Source organism: Antennarius striatus, chromosome 11, assembly GCF_040054535.1.
Source record: "Antennarius striatus isolate MH-2024 chromosome 11, ASM4005453v1, whole genome shotgun sequence".
NCBI lineage: Eukaryota > Metazoa > Chordata > Actinopteri > Lophiiformes > Antennariidae > Antennarius > Antennarius striatus.
In genome coordinates, this window is record NC_090786.1 from 18,857,741 (window position 1) to 18,876,023 (window position 18,283).

The following is an 18,283-nucleotide window of genomic DNA, read 5'->3' on the forward strand; positions in this document are numbered from 1 at the left end:
GTCAAAGGTTCCATTGTGTTTTGTTGCAGTAAATTCTTCAAATTCACAAAAGAATGAAATATTGAAACAGTTGGAATAACCACAAAGGACTTACAAAGCATAGTTGACAGGACAAGTATTGATCTGTAATTGATAGTGCCTGGAGACATTTTCACACAAAGCAAATGACTCCTTCATCTCATCTCCTTCAGGAAGACAATTGACCTTATCTTCCTACTTAGTATTAGCATTTCAGGGTGGAACATGTCAGAGAAACAAACATTTGCAGAGGAACAAACTTTAGTGCTAAAATTGTGTGGTAAAAACTAATGAAGCATTGTTTATGACAATCATCAGTATAGAGCCCAACAGTTTCTTTTAATCCAATCAGGCCTTAATCAGTATCAAACATATAATCTGAATTACAATATAGCCTTGGAGAAATACTTTACTCGGCAGACAAACCCTATAAAATGGATTTTAATTCGGTGAATTTTCAGGAACAAATTTAGAACAGGAAACCCTGCAAATTTGCCTAATTTATGCATTACTGTACTTAGGAAGGAAAGAAAATGTTGATTGTTTTTAATGTTTTAATGTTCCTACATAAAAAAGCTAAATAAGTTATATATATTCCACACCCTCCCAAGAAGGTAACCAAGAAGTTGCTGTATCTTAAGACAAGTTTATCCTGCTGCATTGTTATTTTTTTCAAGATAAAATATGAAAAGTAATTAACTAAATGCTTGCAGTCTTTATGGTTTTTTTTCTTCTGAACAGCTGAATTTCATTGACTAAAAAACACACTTCTGGATAAAGGAGTATCTTTTTTTCTTTACTCCAGACAATATTTATAACATTGTGTGGTCTTCATTTCATGAGCATTTGCAATTACATTACCAAATTACCTTTGAAGTTCACCTAGCTCAGACATTATGCTATTCCCATAATTTCTCTCTGCACAAACCTGTTTTATGGGATGATAAATACATCAGTTTGGGGAAAAAATAATTTAAGGGCAATTTCACTGCTAGAGAAATGATTTAACGGAGCTCTTTTATGCTAGTGGTGATTGTATCCTTCTCTGTTACATGTAAAGACTTTAACCTGGTTAATTCAGCTATCCCATACAGTGGCTGTGCTTCAAATAAAATAAAAGTTAACATCAAAATTTTACACATTACATATAACAATTTATTTTTTCTCAAAATTTATAGATATCACAAAATATAGCTTTTGTACCAGTAAACCAGAATATTTAATGTGTAATGTATACATATTGAATTAATTTATGAGGTCATCTCAAGAAGTATGCATTTGTAAAATTGATGATGACATCACAGTTTAATGCAAAAATGTCATTATGTAGATTGTACGCATAAAAGATGTTGAATTTATTGTAATCAAATTAATCCTGTATAGTAAATACGATCCTCAAATTTAAATTAATGAAATAATCTTTATGGGGTTTCAGTGTCTACATCAACATCCTAGCACTAATTAACACTAAAAAAAATAACAAAAATGCTAACTTTTCCATTGTCTTCTTGGCTTTTCATCATATTATTTATTTTGTTTTCATGGTCCGTTTGATCGTGCTTTTGAAGATATTTGATTTTTGCGAAAACACTTTAATCACATTCAAACATTTTGCAATTTTACATTAGATGAAGCACTAAAGTGCTTCAGAAGATTTTTTGCAAAAAAAAACTTCAATCACATTTAACATTTAGAACATTCAGAACATTTAGAACATTTTACAATTTTTCATTAGATGAAACTTCAAAAACACTAAACACTCAAAAACATTAAACACCAAGAAACAAAGGGAAATACAATATAAAAATTAGTACATTATCACAGGAAGTTTGCAAAAGTGGGGTGGTCATCAACTAAAGTGCATAGGACATTTTTGTAACACCAGATGTTCCTAAAGTTATTCAGGTCTTTTGTCAATTTATAGAAACCAAATTCTAGTTTTAAGCGACATCTGATATTACAGCAAAAAACAGTAGCTGCTTCTTGAACAGTATTGTTTTCAATCCTCCTCTTCCTGGTCACATAAATTGCAAGTTTTGCCTCCCCAGAAATAAAATTTAAAAGCTGCCACTTTCTTTGATTCGATCTATTGTACCCAGCACCGTAGATGAATTTCCTGATACTAAAATTTTCACTGAACAAATTAAAAACATTCGTTAGAATGCAAGTCTACCACACTCACTGAAAGCATGAAAGACTGTTTCACGAAGAAGAAGAAGTACACTTTATTAATCCCCGCAGGGAAATTACATAGTCACTCAGGTATATTTCAGGTGTGGAATGTTTGTATGACTTTATGGTCTCAATAAAGATATTTTCAAAACAAAAAAAAAGAGACGATGTTGCAAAGTACTGTATTCGAGAGCGAAGAAGACTCTCAGCCAATGATATCCAAGGCTGCAAGCTCCGCCCCCACCATTCTCTCCCGCGCAGTCTTCCAAAGATTGTATACAAATAAAATGACTCACTTAAAGAACAGAATATTTTGTACCAGACAACATTTTAAGAACATTTCAACAAGAAGTAAACCGATAAAGTTAGTGAAAGTTTCTCTTTATTGTTTTTAAATCAACTAAATTAATCACAGTAATGCTCCAACAGCTATTATCGGAAAACAACTGCCAATTGTTGTGACTGCTTTCACTTTGAGGGTGAGTGGGACCTCTTAAATTATCGCAAGTCTTTATCCATGCGTTCTAGCTCATATGGGACGCAGTTTCATCTCAAATAAATGATATACTAATAGTAGTGTTGTTTCAATACTTTAACAGTGAGTTAGGAACGCCGTAAAAATGGCAGGAGTCATCCGGAGGCTGGACGAGACCGTTGTCAACCGCATTGCTGCCGGAGAGGTTATCCAGCGACCTGCCAACGCCGTCAAAGAGCTGATAGAAAACTGGTTAGTGAGCGGCAGCACCAGAGCTAACGTCAGCTAATGCTAATTCTTTGAATAGCACCGTAGAAACGAGCAGTGGGGCTGGTACGATGCGGCGACACTAGTCATTGTTGACATTTTTGCAAAGCAGCTGACACCAGTGACGTGCGGCGAGGTTCATGGCTGGTGAGGTACTGATTTCATCATAACTAGATTTACAAACAAATGAGCCTATAGTGTAGCTTATTCACAATATAATTATCAACGGTGAGTGGGTTATTTTTAGTTAGCCGCAGTAAGACAGTACATGTGTGTGAATGAGAGGGAGCCAAGAGGAAGAGTGAGGTTACAGGGAGAAGAGATCAAGAAGGTGGAGGATTTTTAAGTACTTACGGTCAACCGTCAAGAGCAATGGAGAGTTGTGGAAAAGAGGTGAAGAAGCGTGTACAGATAGAATGTAACGGGTGGAGAAAAGTATCAGGTGTGATGTGTGATAGAAGAGTTTCAGCTAAAATGAAAGGAAAAGTGTTCAAAACTGTGGTGAGACCAGCAATGTTGTTTGGTCTAGAGACAGTGTCACTGAGAAAAAGACAGGAAACAGAGAGGTAGCAGAGATTAAGGTGCTGAAGTTCTCTTTGGGATTGACCAGGATGGATAAGATCAGGAATGAGTACATCAGAGGGACAAGCACATGTTAGAAGTTTTGGAGATAAAGTCAGAGAGGCCAGACTGAGATGGTTTGGACATGTCCAGAGGAGAGATAGTGAATATATTGGTAGAAGGATACTGAGTTTTGAACTGCCAGGCAGGAGGTCTAGAGGAAGACCAAAGAGGAGGTTTATGGATGTAGTGAAAGAGGACATGAAGGTAATTGGTGTGAGAGAAGAGGATGCAGAAGACGGGGTAAGATAGAGGCAACTGAATCTCTGTGGCGACCCCTGAAAGGAAAAGCCGTTTGGAAAAGAAGAGTAGGCTATTTTTAAAGTCTCAGAGCAGAATTATTTACACGTACAAACTGTAACACACAAATACGCACATTTGATTTAAAAAAGTTATGTTGTTACATGTTTGTTTATATGTTACGTTTACTTATAAATGAATTCCATGCGCAGCTCCTTCTGAACAAAAGCAGCAAAAAAAATTTGAGTTGAGATGTGTAATCCTCTGTCTTTGTAGTAAGGCAAGGCGAACGGAAAACAAATGAATTGGCTGTAGTTTGTTTTCACTTCTTCTGCGGCCGGGGATTCCTCTTCCTCGGCCGAATCCCTGGGATCAGCAGCTCACCCTTGCTTGAGGCAGGAGAACTGCATGCCTCACGTAGTGCCTCTTCCCAGCGGTTTCAGGACTGCTCAACCCAAGAAAGACGTTACAAACATGCAGTTGTTCACAAAAAAACACTGTACATTATATACATTCAGTGTTCTCGTTTGCGTGCGTCCTTGTGTCTTTGACGCACAACTTTTGACGGGGATCATCAGACAGTGTGTGTCCCAAGGACGCAAGCTTTAAATGCTTACAATTACAAAAATTGATTTTTCGCGATATAATATTGGGAAAAAATGCACTTCCATTCAACAAAAAATATTCACAATTTATCCGTTTGTCCACTTAAATTTTGAACCCGGAAATCGCCGTTATGACTTGTGAAAGACTCACCTGCGGGATTCAGCCCTGTTAAAATCGACTTGCATTGAGAGTAACGGCAACAAGATGTCTGCTCATTCTGCACGCAGAAGTGATAGAATGAAGAATTATTCTTATAATATCACCATGCTGCAGAAAAATACCAGATGACAATCAGTGCTTTTTCGGATAAAAATCAATCAAAAACTTATAAAGACATAGAGACAGATATTTCTGTGGATAGTAAGAATGAAAAGGCAGAAGAAGATAAGCAAAAACCAGCAAAATCCGAGCACTTGTACACCAACGGATGCAATGAGTGAGGCACATTGATAGCTATGGAGTAAAATACATGTATTGCAATGTATGCACACAACACAATTCAGTCAACGGTATGCACAAATCTGCAAAAAAATTAAAATTTCATGAGATCCACCTTTACTTGCCATGCTGAACTGAACTCATACATGTTGGCCATGGATATTCTCTCACTGAAAGAAGACCGAAAGAGATGCATTGAAAACCCAAGAAGGATAAAGCAATCTTAGTTCTTTTAAAAGTTGCGAAATGGAGGGCTGCTGAAGATATACCCTTCAACAAGCTTAAAACCATCATTGAATTTATGCATGACATAACCTGACGTGTACCTGATGTGGATCTCCTTAAACAACAAAACATGCATTATGACTCGTATGATACAGTAAGCCAACTTTTGGATAGTTTGGCTGAATTCGCAGAGAAAGAGTTAATAGAAAAAAATTAGGCATATCCCTTATTAAGCATCCTTGCACACGCATCAACTGGAAAAGGTTAGTTCTCTAGCCTCAAATAATTTACTCTGATACAATATTTCTGAAAGTGTTTTTTTTTTTTAAAGTATAACTACCAGGCTTAACATTTTGAAAAAAAAAACGTCATTCTTTTGTCTTTTTACTTAATAAACGGTGATGACATTATTAATAATATCATTAAAATTAACAGTTTCTTTAGTTTTTATATTGTACTATTGGCTAAACTCAATCCTTGCGTACAGTTTTTACCGTATATTCTGGTATTACTTTTGGGATGCGTAAATGTCATGCTGGGATGCACAAATTTTTGTTGCAGCGCATTCCAGGGATGCACTACTTTCTTGAGGTAAAATGAACTCTGTACATTATCTAAATTATGGATATTTACTTCATAGAGCAAATGTGTTTGAACATTTTAGTAGCGACATATAGCGAGATAGCATTACCTAGTTGCTAGTTGAGCCATTGCGCAATCCATGGTGAGGCTCGGCTGGCTGGTGCCTCATCGCAGGTCTCTGCTCAGTATTTCAGCAGTAAATGTGAAAATTCAGCAATTTTGAGTAAAAATAATCTACAATTGGTGATGTTAAATAGAAAATAACTTTATAATATGCATCACTGGATAAATATAACCATTTAATTTATTTTATTCCATTTTTCATTTTTTTTCTTTCATGATGGCAGGTGAGGCCGAGCCTCACCTGCCATCCCCTGATCGCACGTCACTAGCTGACACCCTAACAGCCCCATGATGACTAGTTCCGTCACAGACGTGATGTGATGCTGTATTATACAGTAGTTCTAACTTGTATTTTAATGTCACAGTTTAGATGCCAAGTCCACAAACATCCAGGTGACCGTGAAAGATGGCGGACTTAAGCTGCTCCAGATTCAGGACAACGGGACCGGCATCAGGGTGGGTGCTGGGAGTCAATGTTCTGTCAAAGTGTCCTTTTCACATTTTGAATGAATTCTGTAGATAGATTTATTTTTAACTGTTTTATTTTCTATTAAGCAAATCAAACTAATAATTTAATAATTCTGAAACATATTTTGTATTTTTATTTTACTGGCTCCTATAGTCTCCACATGAACCTGATGTTGAACCCGTGAAAACATTCACAGACTGCATCAGTAGTCCCAATGTGTTCACATAAGGAAGAATGAAGGTAATACTGAGGATTGATGCATAAAGTATCAGGAAATACATCATCTTTGAGGAAACTGAAAGTTGGACATCATTAGATATTCCTAAAGGACAGTGATTCCAGATTGATCTCAGAATCCACCAAGACGTGGTTTCAGAAAAAGTCCTGGATAATTGTAGAGCGACCTGACAAGAATCCAATGGAATGTGCTGGTGTCACATAATCGCAAGAATATTACAGAACATGAGGCCTTTGCCCATGAGGAATAGGCTACGATTCCTGATGCTGGATATGTATCATGTTTGCAGGAGATCAGAGCTGCTAAAGGATCACCATACATTACTAGCGATTTCTGTTCTTGAAGGAGTCGAATCAAGTAGAGACTGCGGTAGTCAGTAAAGTATACTTTGTTTTATGTATTTGGTAAACTCTTGTTATATTGACCTATTTATAATGCTTATATGTGATTTGGGTATTTTCAAACAGCCATGCCAGCTTTATTCATATTTTGTTCAATGGAGGTTTAATACTTTCCTTCCAACTCTAGGAATGGTTCCATCTGTTTCATTAAGTGTGTGTGTTTTTCCCCACAGACAGGAGAATGAAAAGTGTTACACAGATCGAAATTAGTCTGTAGTAGAAGCAGCACACACCATGCATTTCACTGAGGAGTACAGTACAACATTTCACACACAATGTTTTATGAAAAGCTCTACCGAAGAACCTGTTTGTTCCATGGCAGAAAGTCAGATAAGCATTAAGTTGTCTCATTGATTATACCAGTTAGAAGTTGTTCATGGTTTGTTCTGGCCAAAAGTTGCTCTTTGCATAAGAGTCCCAGATTGAAGACCTGTTAATATGCATTTGCCATAACAGCGCCACCTGCTGGCAAGAGGAAGTGAGCCCTCTGAGGCAAACATTTTATGTACTGTACATGAAAATTTTCCTGTTATAGTCTTTATATCATTCACTGCAAAGGATATCTAATGATAGGAATATTATACATTGTAGGAGTCTGTGTGTGTGTATGTCATTCAAATACCTTCACGAAAACTGATGCAAATGTAGGCAAATTATTTTTTACGCAGCTTGAACTGTGTTGGACTTTTTAATGACATTTCAATGTGCTTTTGATTCATACATTTGTCACAAACCAGTACGTGTGTGTGTGTGCAGATTAGAGTGAACCTTCATGCACTGATGGATGCTGAGGCTCTCCTTGTTTTTTTGAGACACCTCTAAAGGCTGGAATCTGAAGAACACGTCTGAACTGACACTTTTTCATTTTCTCTGTCCAAACTGTTTTCTTCATGGACAGAAAGAGGACATGGAGATCGTCTGTGAAAGGTTCACCACCAGCAAACTCCAGACCTTTGAGGACCTTTCCGCTATCGCAACCTATGGGTTCAGAGGAGAGGTGAACGGAACTGTGAACTGATCCCTGGAACCGTTTCAGCTTCCTGCTTATTAATAGTTGACACACAAATTCTTCTTCATCACGGTTTTCTGTGTTCTTGTTTGCAGGCCCTTGCTAGCATAAGCCATGTTGCACATGTGACCATAACAACTAAAACAGCAGATGCAAAGTGTGCCTTCAGGTATTTCATCATTTTAAATCACTGCTCTTTCATGTGTGTTTTCTTTTCTCTAATAGAATAGGATAGAACTGAATGCCTTTATTGTTATCAAGTGTACAGCGAAATTTTAAAGACAACTCTTTGTGCAACAACTCAGGTATAAAAAAGAACAAGTATAAAAAACAACATAGGTACAAGAAACAAGGTATTTATAAAAGTATATTCAGAATGTGCTGACAGTGTAGTAACTGCAACAGAGGGCTCGATAGCAGCAGTACACGATAAGGAAAAACATTCCAACAGTGTATCAACGTTTACTTTCTGTACTGTGTTGTAGGTGAGGATGCTATCCACAGAACACTTATAAAAGGACAGCAGCAACTCCTGCGACACCTTTATTTTTCTTAACAACCTTAGACAGTATAGGCGCTGCTGCGCCTTTTTCACAAGGGCATTGTGAACCCATGTGCCCCTTGTGAGGTCCTGTGGGATGTATGTTCCCAGGAACTTAAAAGTCAGTGACCCATTCCACCACATCCCCTCATATTAGAAGAGGCGGGGATCCTCCCTCTTCCTTCTGAAGTCCAGCGTCTTCTCCTTGGTTTTCGAGGGGTTGAGTGCAAGGTTGTTGAGGGAGCACCAGGTGGTGAGGTTCAGGACCTCCTCCCCTGTAGGCTGACTCGCTGTTTTTAAATCAGCCCCACCACAGTAATGGCATCTGCAAATTTACGAAGGTGTTGCCGCTGTTATTTGGGGCCCAGTCATGGGTGTACAGCATTAGACTGAGCACACAGCCCTGGGGGGTCCCAGTGCCACTCTTGACTGTCGGTGGTTTGTGAGAAAACTTCGATCCATGAACGGTTGTGCTCGTTAATACCCAGACTGCGCAGTTTGGACAACAGTCTGCTCAGAATGAGTGCATTAAAAGCAGAGCTGAAGTCCACATACAACATCCTTGCATAGACTCTGGTTCTGAGACACATAGAGATTTTATGTACCTCAGAACTAGCCTCTCTAAGCACTTCATCACTGTAGAAGTTATTCTAACTCAAAAAACTTTATTTGTCCCCAAGGGGCAACTTAAAGCACATAAAGCAGGATTGGTGTAAAGCAGAAAGTGCAAACATATAGTGTAAACATAAACAGTGCTACAATACACCACCGCTTTGAAGTGGGATGTAATGACAAATACACTGTTAATAATTCAAAACTTAGTTCGTTCAAAACCTAGTGAGTTTAGAACCTAATTTGTTCAAATCCTAGTGGGTTAGTTACTTAGTGCAAAAATTAGTTTAAAACCTAGTAAGCGCAAAACCTACTTACTTAACGTGTGTGTGTGTGTGTGTGTATGTGTGTGTGTGTTAGAGCATCGGGTCTGTAGTTGTTCAAGCTGCTGATCGATTCCTTGGGGACAGGTACAATGGTGACAGATTTCAGGCAGCTGGGGATTGTACAGATAGCCAGTGAGGTTAAAAATGGAAGTATAGTAATATCCTCTGCTAGCTGGTCCGCAGAGCCCCTCAGTACCCTTCCCTGGATGCTGTCGGGATGTATATACACTTAATGTACAGTACTGGCCAAAAAGTTTGGACACATCTTCTCAATGTGTTTTCTTCTTTTCAAGACTTTTCACATTATAATTTCTGACACAAGGCATCAAAACTATGAATGAACACATGTGGAGTTATGTACTTAACAAAATAAAGTGAAATAACTGAAAACATATTTTATACACACATGGACAAAATTGTTGGTACCCCTTTGTTAATGAAAGAAAAAACCCAAAATGGTGACCAAAATCACTTGGCTCTTTGGATACCTTTCGAACTATCCATCTGTTCAATTTATTGTCAATTTTCCTCTTGCGGCCACATCCAAGAAGGTTGGCTACAGTCCCGTTGATCTTAAACTTTTGAATACGGGCCAAAAGTTTGTACACACCTTATTCAATGCCACTGTTGTCACAGGGACCTAAAGGTGCTTAGAGATTGTCTTATAACCTTTACCTTTAAGATGCTGGCCTATAATTTTCTTTCTAAGCTCCTGAGACAACTCTCTCCTTTGCTTTTTGCTGTCCATGTTCAGTCCATGTCCATGTTCGGTGACACAGCATGTCACCAAATAGCATGGTGACTATTTGTCATCCTTTAAATAGGCAGACTGACTACTTATGAGATTCAACACATCTGTGATGCCAATTACAGGACACACCTTAGTTATTCATGTCCCTCTGGTCAATGTTTTTTAGTCTTTCACAGAGGTACCATCATTTTTGTCCAGACATGTTTCAGTAGTTGGTTTTTTTTTTAAAATTATGTTGAACGACAATTAAAAAGTGATGACTGATTTTAAATGTTTAATTTTTCAATAAATTTTTATTTATTGTTACTTTGGTAAGTTTCAAGTGTTTTCAATAACCATTGTGGATTTTTCTGTCATTAATAGAGGGGTACCAACAATTTGTAAATGTAATCTATAAAACATTACCGCTTTGCACACTCTTGACATTCTGTCGCTCATCGAGAGAATGTGAAGAGAGAGCAAAGCGTTAACCAGGGCAAAGGGTGGCTATTTGGAAGAAAGTATAATATAAAACATGTTTTTCAGTTCCTTCACCTTTTTTTGTTAAGTACATAACTCCACATATGCCTTCACACATGAAATTGAGAAAACACATTGAATAAGAAGGTGTGTCCAAACTTTTGGCCCTTACTATACATATATAAGTATATGTCCAGTAGGTGTACTTTATATCCCAAGTCAAAGCATATCTAATCAGACTTTACAATTATACAACAGATAACTGCCGACATGGTGCAGTGTGTTCTTTCTGTGTAGAGTTTGTACAATCTTCCCCCGTCTGTGTGCGTTCTGTCCGAGTTCTCCGGTTTCCTCCCATCTCCAACACATGAAGCTGAGGTGAACTGACTACTGCAAATTATCTGTGTGTGTGTGTTTGTGTGTGTATTTCATATTAACACACGGTGACCTGGAATGTTATCTGGGTTGTACCCTGCCTTTCGCTTCTAGTCAGCTGAGATAGGCTTCTGCAGACCTGTGACCCACGAGGCAGATAAGCAGTTGAAGATGAGATGATTACAATCATTTTGTCTTCAAGAACATGGGTTATAAAATAACTAAGATTTTGATCTATTTTATTTATGTATTTATTTCAAATGTGTCAATTTATACATTTATCATTAAAAGTAGTATTGAAGTAAGGGACTAAGTTAAATCATCAAGTAGGAAGACAAGATAAAGATGGGGGACTGAAGAGAAAACATGACATCAGGTTGACCAACTATATACATGGACTGTAAATGTGTAGGTCTTAGTTCTGTTCAAATTCTTATGCTTCTGAAAAACTGACATGTAGAAAAATCCTGTAAGAGAGATTATGAAGAAAAACTAGATCTTCTTTTTGACCTGATCCACCTCAGCATTAAAACACCACTCAGTCAACATTCAGAAGACTCAAGCAGTACATGGAAATCTACTCGGATAGTTCTGAGATATTTCACTAACAAACAGAAAAATGAAAAGGACAAATATCAGTGAAAACCTTCAGGTAACTATACCGTCTATCCATCTGGTGTCCTTCTCGTCTCATTGGGACACCTCTGGGCCTTAACACCCAGTCCCCTTTAAACACATCTGCTCTATCCAGACGATGACCACTGTGAACATTGTGAGTCAGCAGACCTCCACAGACCTCACGTTTCTTATCCCTTCTGTCTTCATGCAGAGCCAGCTACAGCGATGGCAAACTGAAAGGCCCCCCTAAACCATGTGCTGGCAACCAGGGGACGCAGATCCTGGTGAGTTCACGGATAATCTTTCACAGAATGAAAATTTACAGAAGCCTGAAGTAGTTTGGTTTCCCTTTCCTCAGGTGGAGGATCTCTTCTACAACGTGTCCACCAGGAGGAAAGCTCTAAAGAGCCCCAGCGATGAATACTCCAGAATTGTAGAAGTGGCCAGCAGGTCTGTTGTCTTGTGATTGTTGATTTTGCGACCATCATCATTGTGTTTAGATAACTTCCATGCTCACATGATGTTTATTTTGAAGGTACGCCATACACAATTCAGGAAAGAGCTTCGCTGTCAAACAGGTGAGATGGGATTTTCTTCTTTCACTCCAAAACAAAGCTTGTTCTTGGAAAAAAAGAAGAAGCTCATGATGAATACAAAGGAATCACTCTCTGAGAACGTGTCTGTGTTTTCTTCTCTTGTGTGTGTTTGTCTGTGAGTGGACCAGCAAGAAATTAAGCAAATAAAGAATTTTACCTGTGGTCTGTTTCTGTCTAGCAAGGAGAGACTGTAGCAGATGTGAGGACTTTATCTAATGCTTCCACAGTGGATAATATCCGGGCAGTCTTTGGCAATGCGGTTAGCAGGTATGAATTAGTCCAAAATGTAACAATGCTTTTCTAGTGTCTGGAGTCGTGTGTTGTGTAATCACCTGAACTCATGAGCAGCTCTGTGGAACGTTCTCAGAGAGCTGATTGAAGTCGGCTGCGAGGATCAGAAGCTCGCTTACAAAATAAAAGGCTACATCTCAAATGCAAACTATTCAGTCAAGAAATGCATCCTGATCCTCTTCATCAACCGTATGTATCCATGAAAGCTCCTGCTGATGCATCTTGGTAATGAAGAGAACACGTCTCCAAGAGGAGACTTTAATGTGTTTTGTGTCAGACCGTCTGGTGGAGTCTAGTGCTTTAAAGAAAGCAATCGAGATGGTTTATGCTGCATACCTTCCCAAGAACACACACCCTTTCCTGTACCTCAGGTAAGGAGCCTTGTGTTTGTTTTTTCTCTACGTATATACTCCTTTGATGTTGATAATGCATTCTAAACGCCACAGCTTGGAGATTGCACCCCAGAACGTTGATGTGAACGTCCACCCCACCAAGCATGAAGTGCATTTCTTACACGAGGACAGCGTAATTGAGAGCATTCAGAAGCACATTGAAAGCAAACTCCTCGGCTCCAACTCGTCGCGCACATACTTCACTCAGGTAGGATATCACCTCATCACTCGCTCTGTAAATATGTTGCTGTCATGGCTAATTCAGCTGCTGTGCTTGTGCAGACTCTCCTGCCAGGGCTTTCAGTCTCGGTTGTACCCGGGGTGAAGTCCTCCAGTGCTGCAGCAGAATCCAGTGAACGGGTCTATGCACATCAGATGGTGAGGACCGACTGTCGTGCACAGAAGCTGGATGCCTTCCTTCAGCCGAAAAAGAAACCACCTCCTGATCCTGAACCAGCTGGTCCCAGCGGTGGGGAGGTGGCAGCCGGACCCTCCCAGCCCGACAGCTTAGAGATGGATGACGCAGAAATGTTGGAGGCTCTGGTTGAGCAGGAAGCAGCAGTACCAAAAGATGATGCTGATGGGCTTCAAAGGTGAACTCCATTAATAAACAATAATAAGTTCATAATGATAATAAGTAATAAGTTGAGAGCGCTGCACTGGGTGGGTTCGTTAGCGTTAGGATAAATCTGGATACAGTTCCTGCATGACAGATCAGAGCTACATAGTGATTCTGAAGTGAGTCTTCCAGCAGCATATGTGCTACGTAAGATAGCAGGAAGAAGGCAACTATTAACCTCCTATATGCCAAATGGAAAGTAATTTATTCCAGCCTTTCTTTGATGTGTATGTTACAATAGTAAAGGAGAAAAACTTGTATTAACAGGTTTAAATAGATTAATCACTTAAAAAGGGAACTGTTCGTAAGTCAGTATTTTCTTTGTTTTGACAGACATTCAAAAAAAGTGAACAAATTTCCTCTGGATTCATCTCACTGCTCTCATTAGTCCAGTTTTGTGTTTTATTTAAATGTCAAAGCAGAAGCCAGCAGAAGAAAAATCAGACATCCAGATACGTCTCTCATTAAAGGATGGAAGCCAAAAACTGCTAAAGACAGGGATGAACGTTGGAGTCACATTCACGCCTAAAAACACGCCTTCAGAGGAATATTTACTAACTAGTTGTATAGAAGGTTATGGTCAGCAAGGGTGTCTCTACTGCCTCCATGTGGCTGAAGTTGGAACTAGTCTGTCAACTACTTGCTCCCTTATTAAAACAAGACATAAAATATCTCCTGGATATTAAGTGTTTGATAATGTGCTGAAACTTTTTCACAGTCTGTTATTGTCCCAGTGCTTCCGCTTGCAGGCCAGTGTGACTTATTTTGTGGAGAGTGTGTAGTGAAGTTTGAGGTGTGACGGTGTCACGAGTTTATTGTGTTCATTTGTGACCCAGGAAACGATCCAGAAAAGAACGGCAGCATGAGGAAGAGGGAGAGGAGGACCTGACGGCCGCAGCCACGCCGAAGAGACGGATCATTAAACTGAACAGCATCAAAGAGCTCAGAGCCGAAATCATCGGGAACACACACACAGGTTAACAAACCAGGATGGCTGATGACATCCATTACCAGATTAATAGTACAGGTAGGTAGGTAGATAGATAGATAGATAGATAGATGCTATCCACTGCTCAGCCAAACACCAGGAAAAAACAAAACAGGACATATCACAAGACATACACTACACTAACAGACACATGTAGCATTAACAGGACATATACTAAACTATAACTAAAGTATAAACAGTATAAAATTAAAATATAAACAGTATAAAATTAAATCCATTTAACCGCGTGCTGACCTCGCCACCTTCCCCCCACCCCTCCTGAGAGAGTCATTGTACCCCCTGATGGCACAGGGCACGAAGGAGGACCTCAGCCTCTCTGTGGAGGCGCTGTGTGACAGCAGTCTGCCGCTGAAGTCTGCTCCTCTGCTGGGAGAAGGTGGTGTGCAGGGGGTGGCTGGTGTTGTTCATGATGGCCCTGAATTTAGACATGGTCCTGCTCCCTAGAACTGTCTCCACAGAGTCCAGGCTCAGCCCGACCACTGAGCCCGCTCTGCGGATGAGTCTGTTAAGACGGTCCATATCTCTTTTCCTGGCCCCACTACCCCAACACACAATGGCGTATGACAGCACACTGGAGAATACGGACTGATAAAACATGAGAAGGAGCTTAGGACAGATGTTGAAGGAGGCCAGCCTCCTCAGGAAGTACATCAGGTAGTTGTCAACATACAAACACAATTGGTTCTGAGAGATTGTTCGTAAGTTTAATTGTTCGTAAGTCGTTATTTATTAAATTTCTATCTAATTTGGCCGTTTGAGGTCATTTAAATGTCATTACTACTCTAAATACAAAAGTACTATCCCTAAGACTGACCAGAAACAAAAACAGGACTTTTTTTAAACAACACATAATGAAATAAAAATACAGGTACAGGTTGTTTTGTGTTAACTTACACATCAGTATAATAATAATCAAGTTTACGTCATTTCTTTTGACTCAACGTCCGTACAACACAAATACTGGACTCTTAAAATCAGAAAACCGTTAAAACCGCATGATACCATGTTACAAACATAGTTCCAATATCTACTGTTAAGCGTCACTCTTGATTTTTTTGAATTCACATTAGTTCACATTAAACTTTTGCTCCATATAATTTAATGTTTGAGGAGAAGAAAGAAAACACTTCAGGAAACTGTCCACCAGATTTTTTTAAGCAGATCCAACAACAACAACAGTTAGCTCTTGATGTTGATCTACTGCATGGTACTGTAGCATGTAGCTTACCTCTAGAGTGAAGGAAGAGGAGGGAGCAGTTATTGTTGGCCAGAGTTGTCATCAGAGATGGTCACCACTGCCACTATCTCCACTAGCCTTTGCTTCATCATCCATGATAAACAGTAAAGTATCCAAGGTACGAAGCCTGATGCTCTGAGATGCTCACACAGACAACAGCAAACAAAATCAAGAAGGGGAGATGAGTGTTGGAGCTGCGTTAACATAGCATGCTACGTTGTGTTGGGGTTGTGATGTTAAGTGGAACTTTAAGACAATAGTTGGATATGTTCGTATCTCTGAATGTTCGTCAGTTAAATGTTTGTAAGTTGAGAACTAGTTGGAATTCAAACAATGTGAGGTAAATATTACTGATGTAGTGTACAGCAGAAAAGATAAGTTAGTTCATTTTCATGCAGACGACACAGCAGCTGAACTGTATGATCAAAAACTCCAAGCATGCTGACAAACTCTCTGGACACGGTAGATCCAAGCGCTTTGCTGAAGATGCAATGAAATGTAGTTAGTTTATCTCTGATGAGTCCTTTAAACACTAAACCATTAAGCACCATGCGTTTGTTGGTTAATGGCTTGGTCACTTCCTGCTTCTTCTGGACAATCGCACTACCCATCCATCTGACGGCACCTCATTTTGAGGTGACCACATCCACAGATGGCTGCTGGGTATGAAAACGACTGCTTTCTCAGCAGGACATCACGGCTGGATAAAACAGAAGACTGACACGTCTGTGTGTGTGTGGAGGACGGTTTTGAGCTCCTGACCCTCATATCTGACAGTCACTTCACCAACATACTGCTACCGTGATTGAACGTGACAGTTATGATAATGATAAATCAGTAATTTGTAGTTTGTGTACAACCATCAATTAAGTAACACAACTCTGTAAATTCACACTTTTGTTTTTCCCCCGTAGGTCTTCAAGAAATGCTGCAGAACCATTCGTTTGTGGGCTGCGTCAACCCCCAGTGGACTCTGATCCAGCACCACACCAAACTGTACTTGCTCAACACCACCAACCTCAGGTCCGAGGAGAGGAAACACTCTTCATCCAGGCATTTCTGCTGCTGCTCGCTCTCAATTGTCTTTCTGTCACAGCCGGGAGCTTTTCTACCAAATACTGATCTACGACTTTGGAAACTTTGGCGTACTCCGGCTCTCTGTGAGTGAAATTATGCTGATAGATTGTGGAGAAAATTTTTTTAGAATATGTGTGCATGAAAATTATATTTTTTTAATTTGCCCTGTGCAGCATCTTTCTGTGAATTGTAGAGGAAGTGATAATCCAGCTAACTCTATAACTGACATACTAATGGATTTACTGTTGTTTTCCCTGACTGAAGTTAACTTCAGACAGCTCAATGAGTTGAACTGAATTAGTTCTGCACTATTTGAATGATCTGCCTCTAATGGAAGAATATATTGTGGTTTCAGACACCGGCTCCTCTTTATGACCTGGCCATGTTGGCTCTGGACTCTGAGGCAAGCGGCTGGACGGAGGAGGATGGTCCTAAAGAAGGTCTGGCTCAGTACATCGTTGACTTCTTGAAGAAGAAAGCTGAGATGCTGGATGACTATTTCTCCATGGAGATTGACCAGGTCAGACAAGTCAGGGTGGTGCAGGTCTATAATCAGTTGCAGTATTTATATCTCATGCAATAAAAACTTTGTAGGATGGAAATCTAACAGGACTGCCATTGCTGCTTGACAAGTACACCCCTGTCATGGAGGGTCTCCCCTTGTTCATCCTGCGCTTGGCCACTGAGGTGAAGGTCTTCTCTGTGGTGAGAAACTGATCCTAGAACCATGATTTACTTCTCCATACCCCTTCCTGCTGGTGACATGCAGGTGAACTGGGACGATGAACGGGAGTGTTTCAGAGACTTCACCAGGGAGTGCAGTATGTTCTACTCCATCAGGAAGCAGTACATCCTGGAGGAGGGTGCAGGAGAGGAGCAGGTATGGCAGAACAGGAACGTCCTTTGGTTTATGCCAATATTACCTCGTAACTGAATGCTGTGTGATGCTCCCTTCAGGAGGAGGTGAACTCGTGGCGTTGGAAACTGGAGCATGTCATCTTCAAAGCTTTCCGAACCCTCTTCAGTCCTCCGAAGAACTTCAGCGAGGACGGCACAGTGCTGCAGATCGCCAACCTGCCCGATCTCTATAAAGTGTTTGAGAGGTGCTGAATCTGGTCTCACTGGACTGATGGTTGACCACATACCACTCCTTCATACAGGATGTGACCTTATTTTGCTGTAATGACTTTGTCCAAAGAAAGCTTCAGCTATTTGTCTTTTTAGTTGAAATCATACCTTCTGTATAAAAATATGTCCATCTTGAATCATGAACATGTGGTTTTCAACACATGACCACGGAGCTAATGATCTACCAGATGTCCCAGAAATCTGTAAAAAACCTGTTTAAAGCAGGAGAGTGACTGAAACCTGAAAGTAGACTTCCACCAGATGAGTTGTTTGACTTTGAGTGAGCCTCTACTGTCCCAGTCACACATTAGTGTGTACGTGTGTGTGTGTATGTGTATGTGCATATGTATGTACATAGGAGAAATACC

The 18,283-nt window shown here is 39.8% G+C and overlaps 1 protein-coding gene across 3 annotated transcripts; it reads left to right on the forward strand.

The window, feature by feature from the left end:
• The first annotated feature begins 2,561 nt into the window (after nt 1-2,561).
• Nucleotides 2,562-18,196, forward strand: mlh1 (mutL homolog 1, colon cancer, nonpolyposis type 2 (E. coli)). Of its 3 annotated transcripts, XM_068328215.1 has the most exons (20): nt 2,562-2,669; nt 2,790-2,917; nt 6,133-6,223; nt 7,774-7,872; nt 7,980-8,053; nt 11,778-11,850; nt 11,925-12,016; nt 12,102-12,144; nt 12,341-12,429; nt 12,530-12,642; nt 12,731-12,824; nt 12,900-13,053; nt 13,128-13,438; nt 14,301-14,440; nt 16,625-16,733; nt 16,807-16,870; nt 17,143-17,307; nt 17,382-17,474; nt 17,557-17,667; nt 17,745-18,196. In XM_068328215.1, exons 2-20 carry the CDS (start codon nt 2,811-2,813, stop codon nt 17,895-17,897), a joined length of 2,175 nt encoding a protein of 724 aa, XP_068184316.1. In that variant the 5' UTR covers nt 2,562-2,669; nt 2,790-2,810; the 3' UTR covers nt 17,898-18,196. The 3 variants fall into 3 exon arrangements, with proteins under 3 accessions (XP_068184316.1, XP_068184315.1, XP_068184317.1); XM_068328214.1 differs by lacking the exon at nt 2,562-2,669 and having other exon boundaries at nt 2,724-2,917; XM_068328216.1 differs by lacking the exons at nt 2,562-2,669; nt 2,790-2,917 and adding an exon at nt 2,976-3,084.
• The last annotated feature ends 87 nt before the right edge of the window (nt 18,197-18,283 follow it).

Coding starts and splice junctions, on each gene's coding strand:
- mlh1 (XM_068328215.1), top strand. CDS start 2,811: ATGGCAGGAGTCATCCGGAGGCTGGACGAGACCGTTGTCAACCGCATT. Junction 11,851..11,924: donor ACCAGGGGACGCAGATCCTG/GTGAGTTCACGG, acceptor CCCTTTCCTCAG/GTGGAGGATCTCTTCTACAA. Junction 12,145..12,340: donor AGAGCTTCGCTGTCAAACAG/GTGAGATGGGAT, acceptor GTTTCTGTCTAG/CAAGGAGAGACTGTAGCAGA.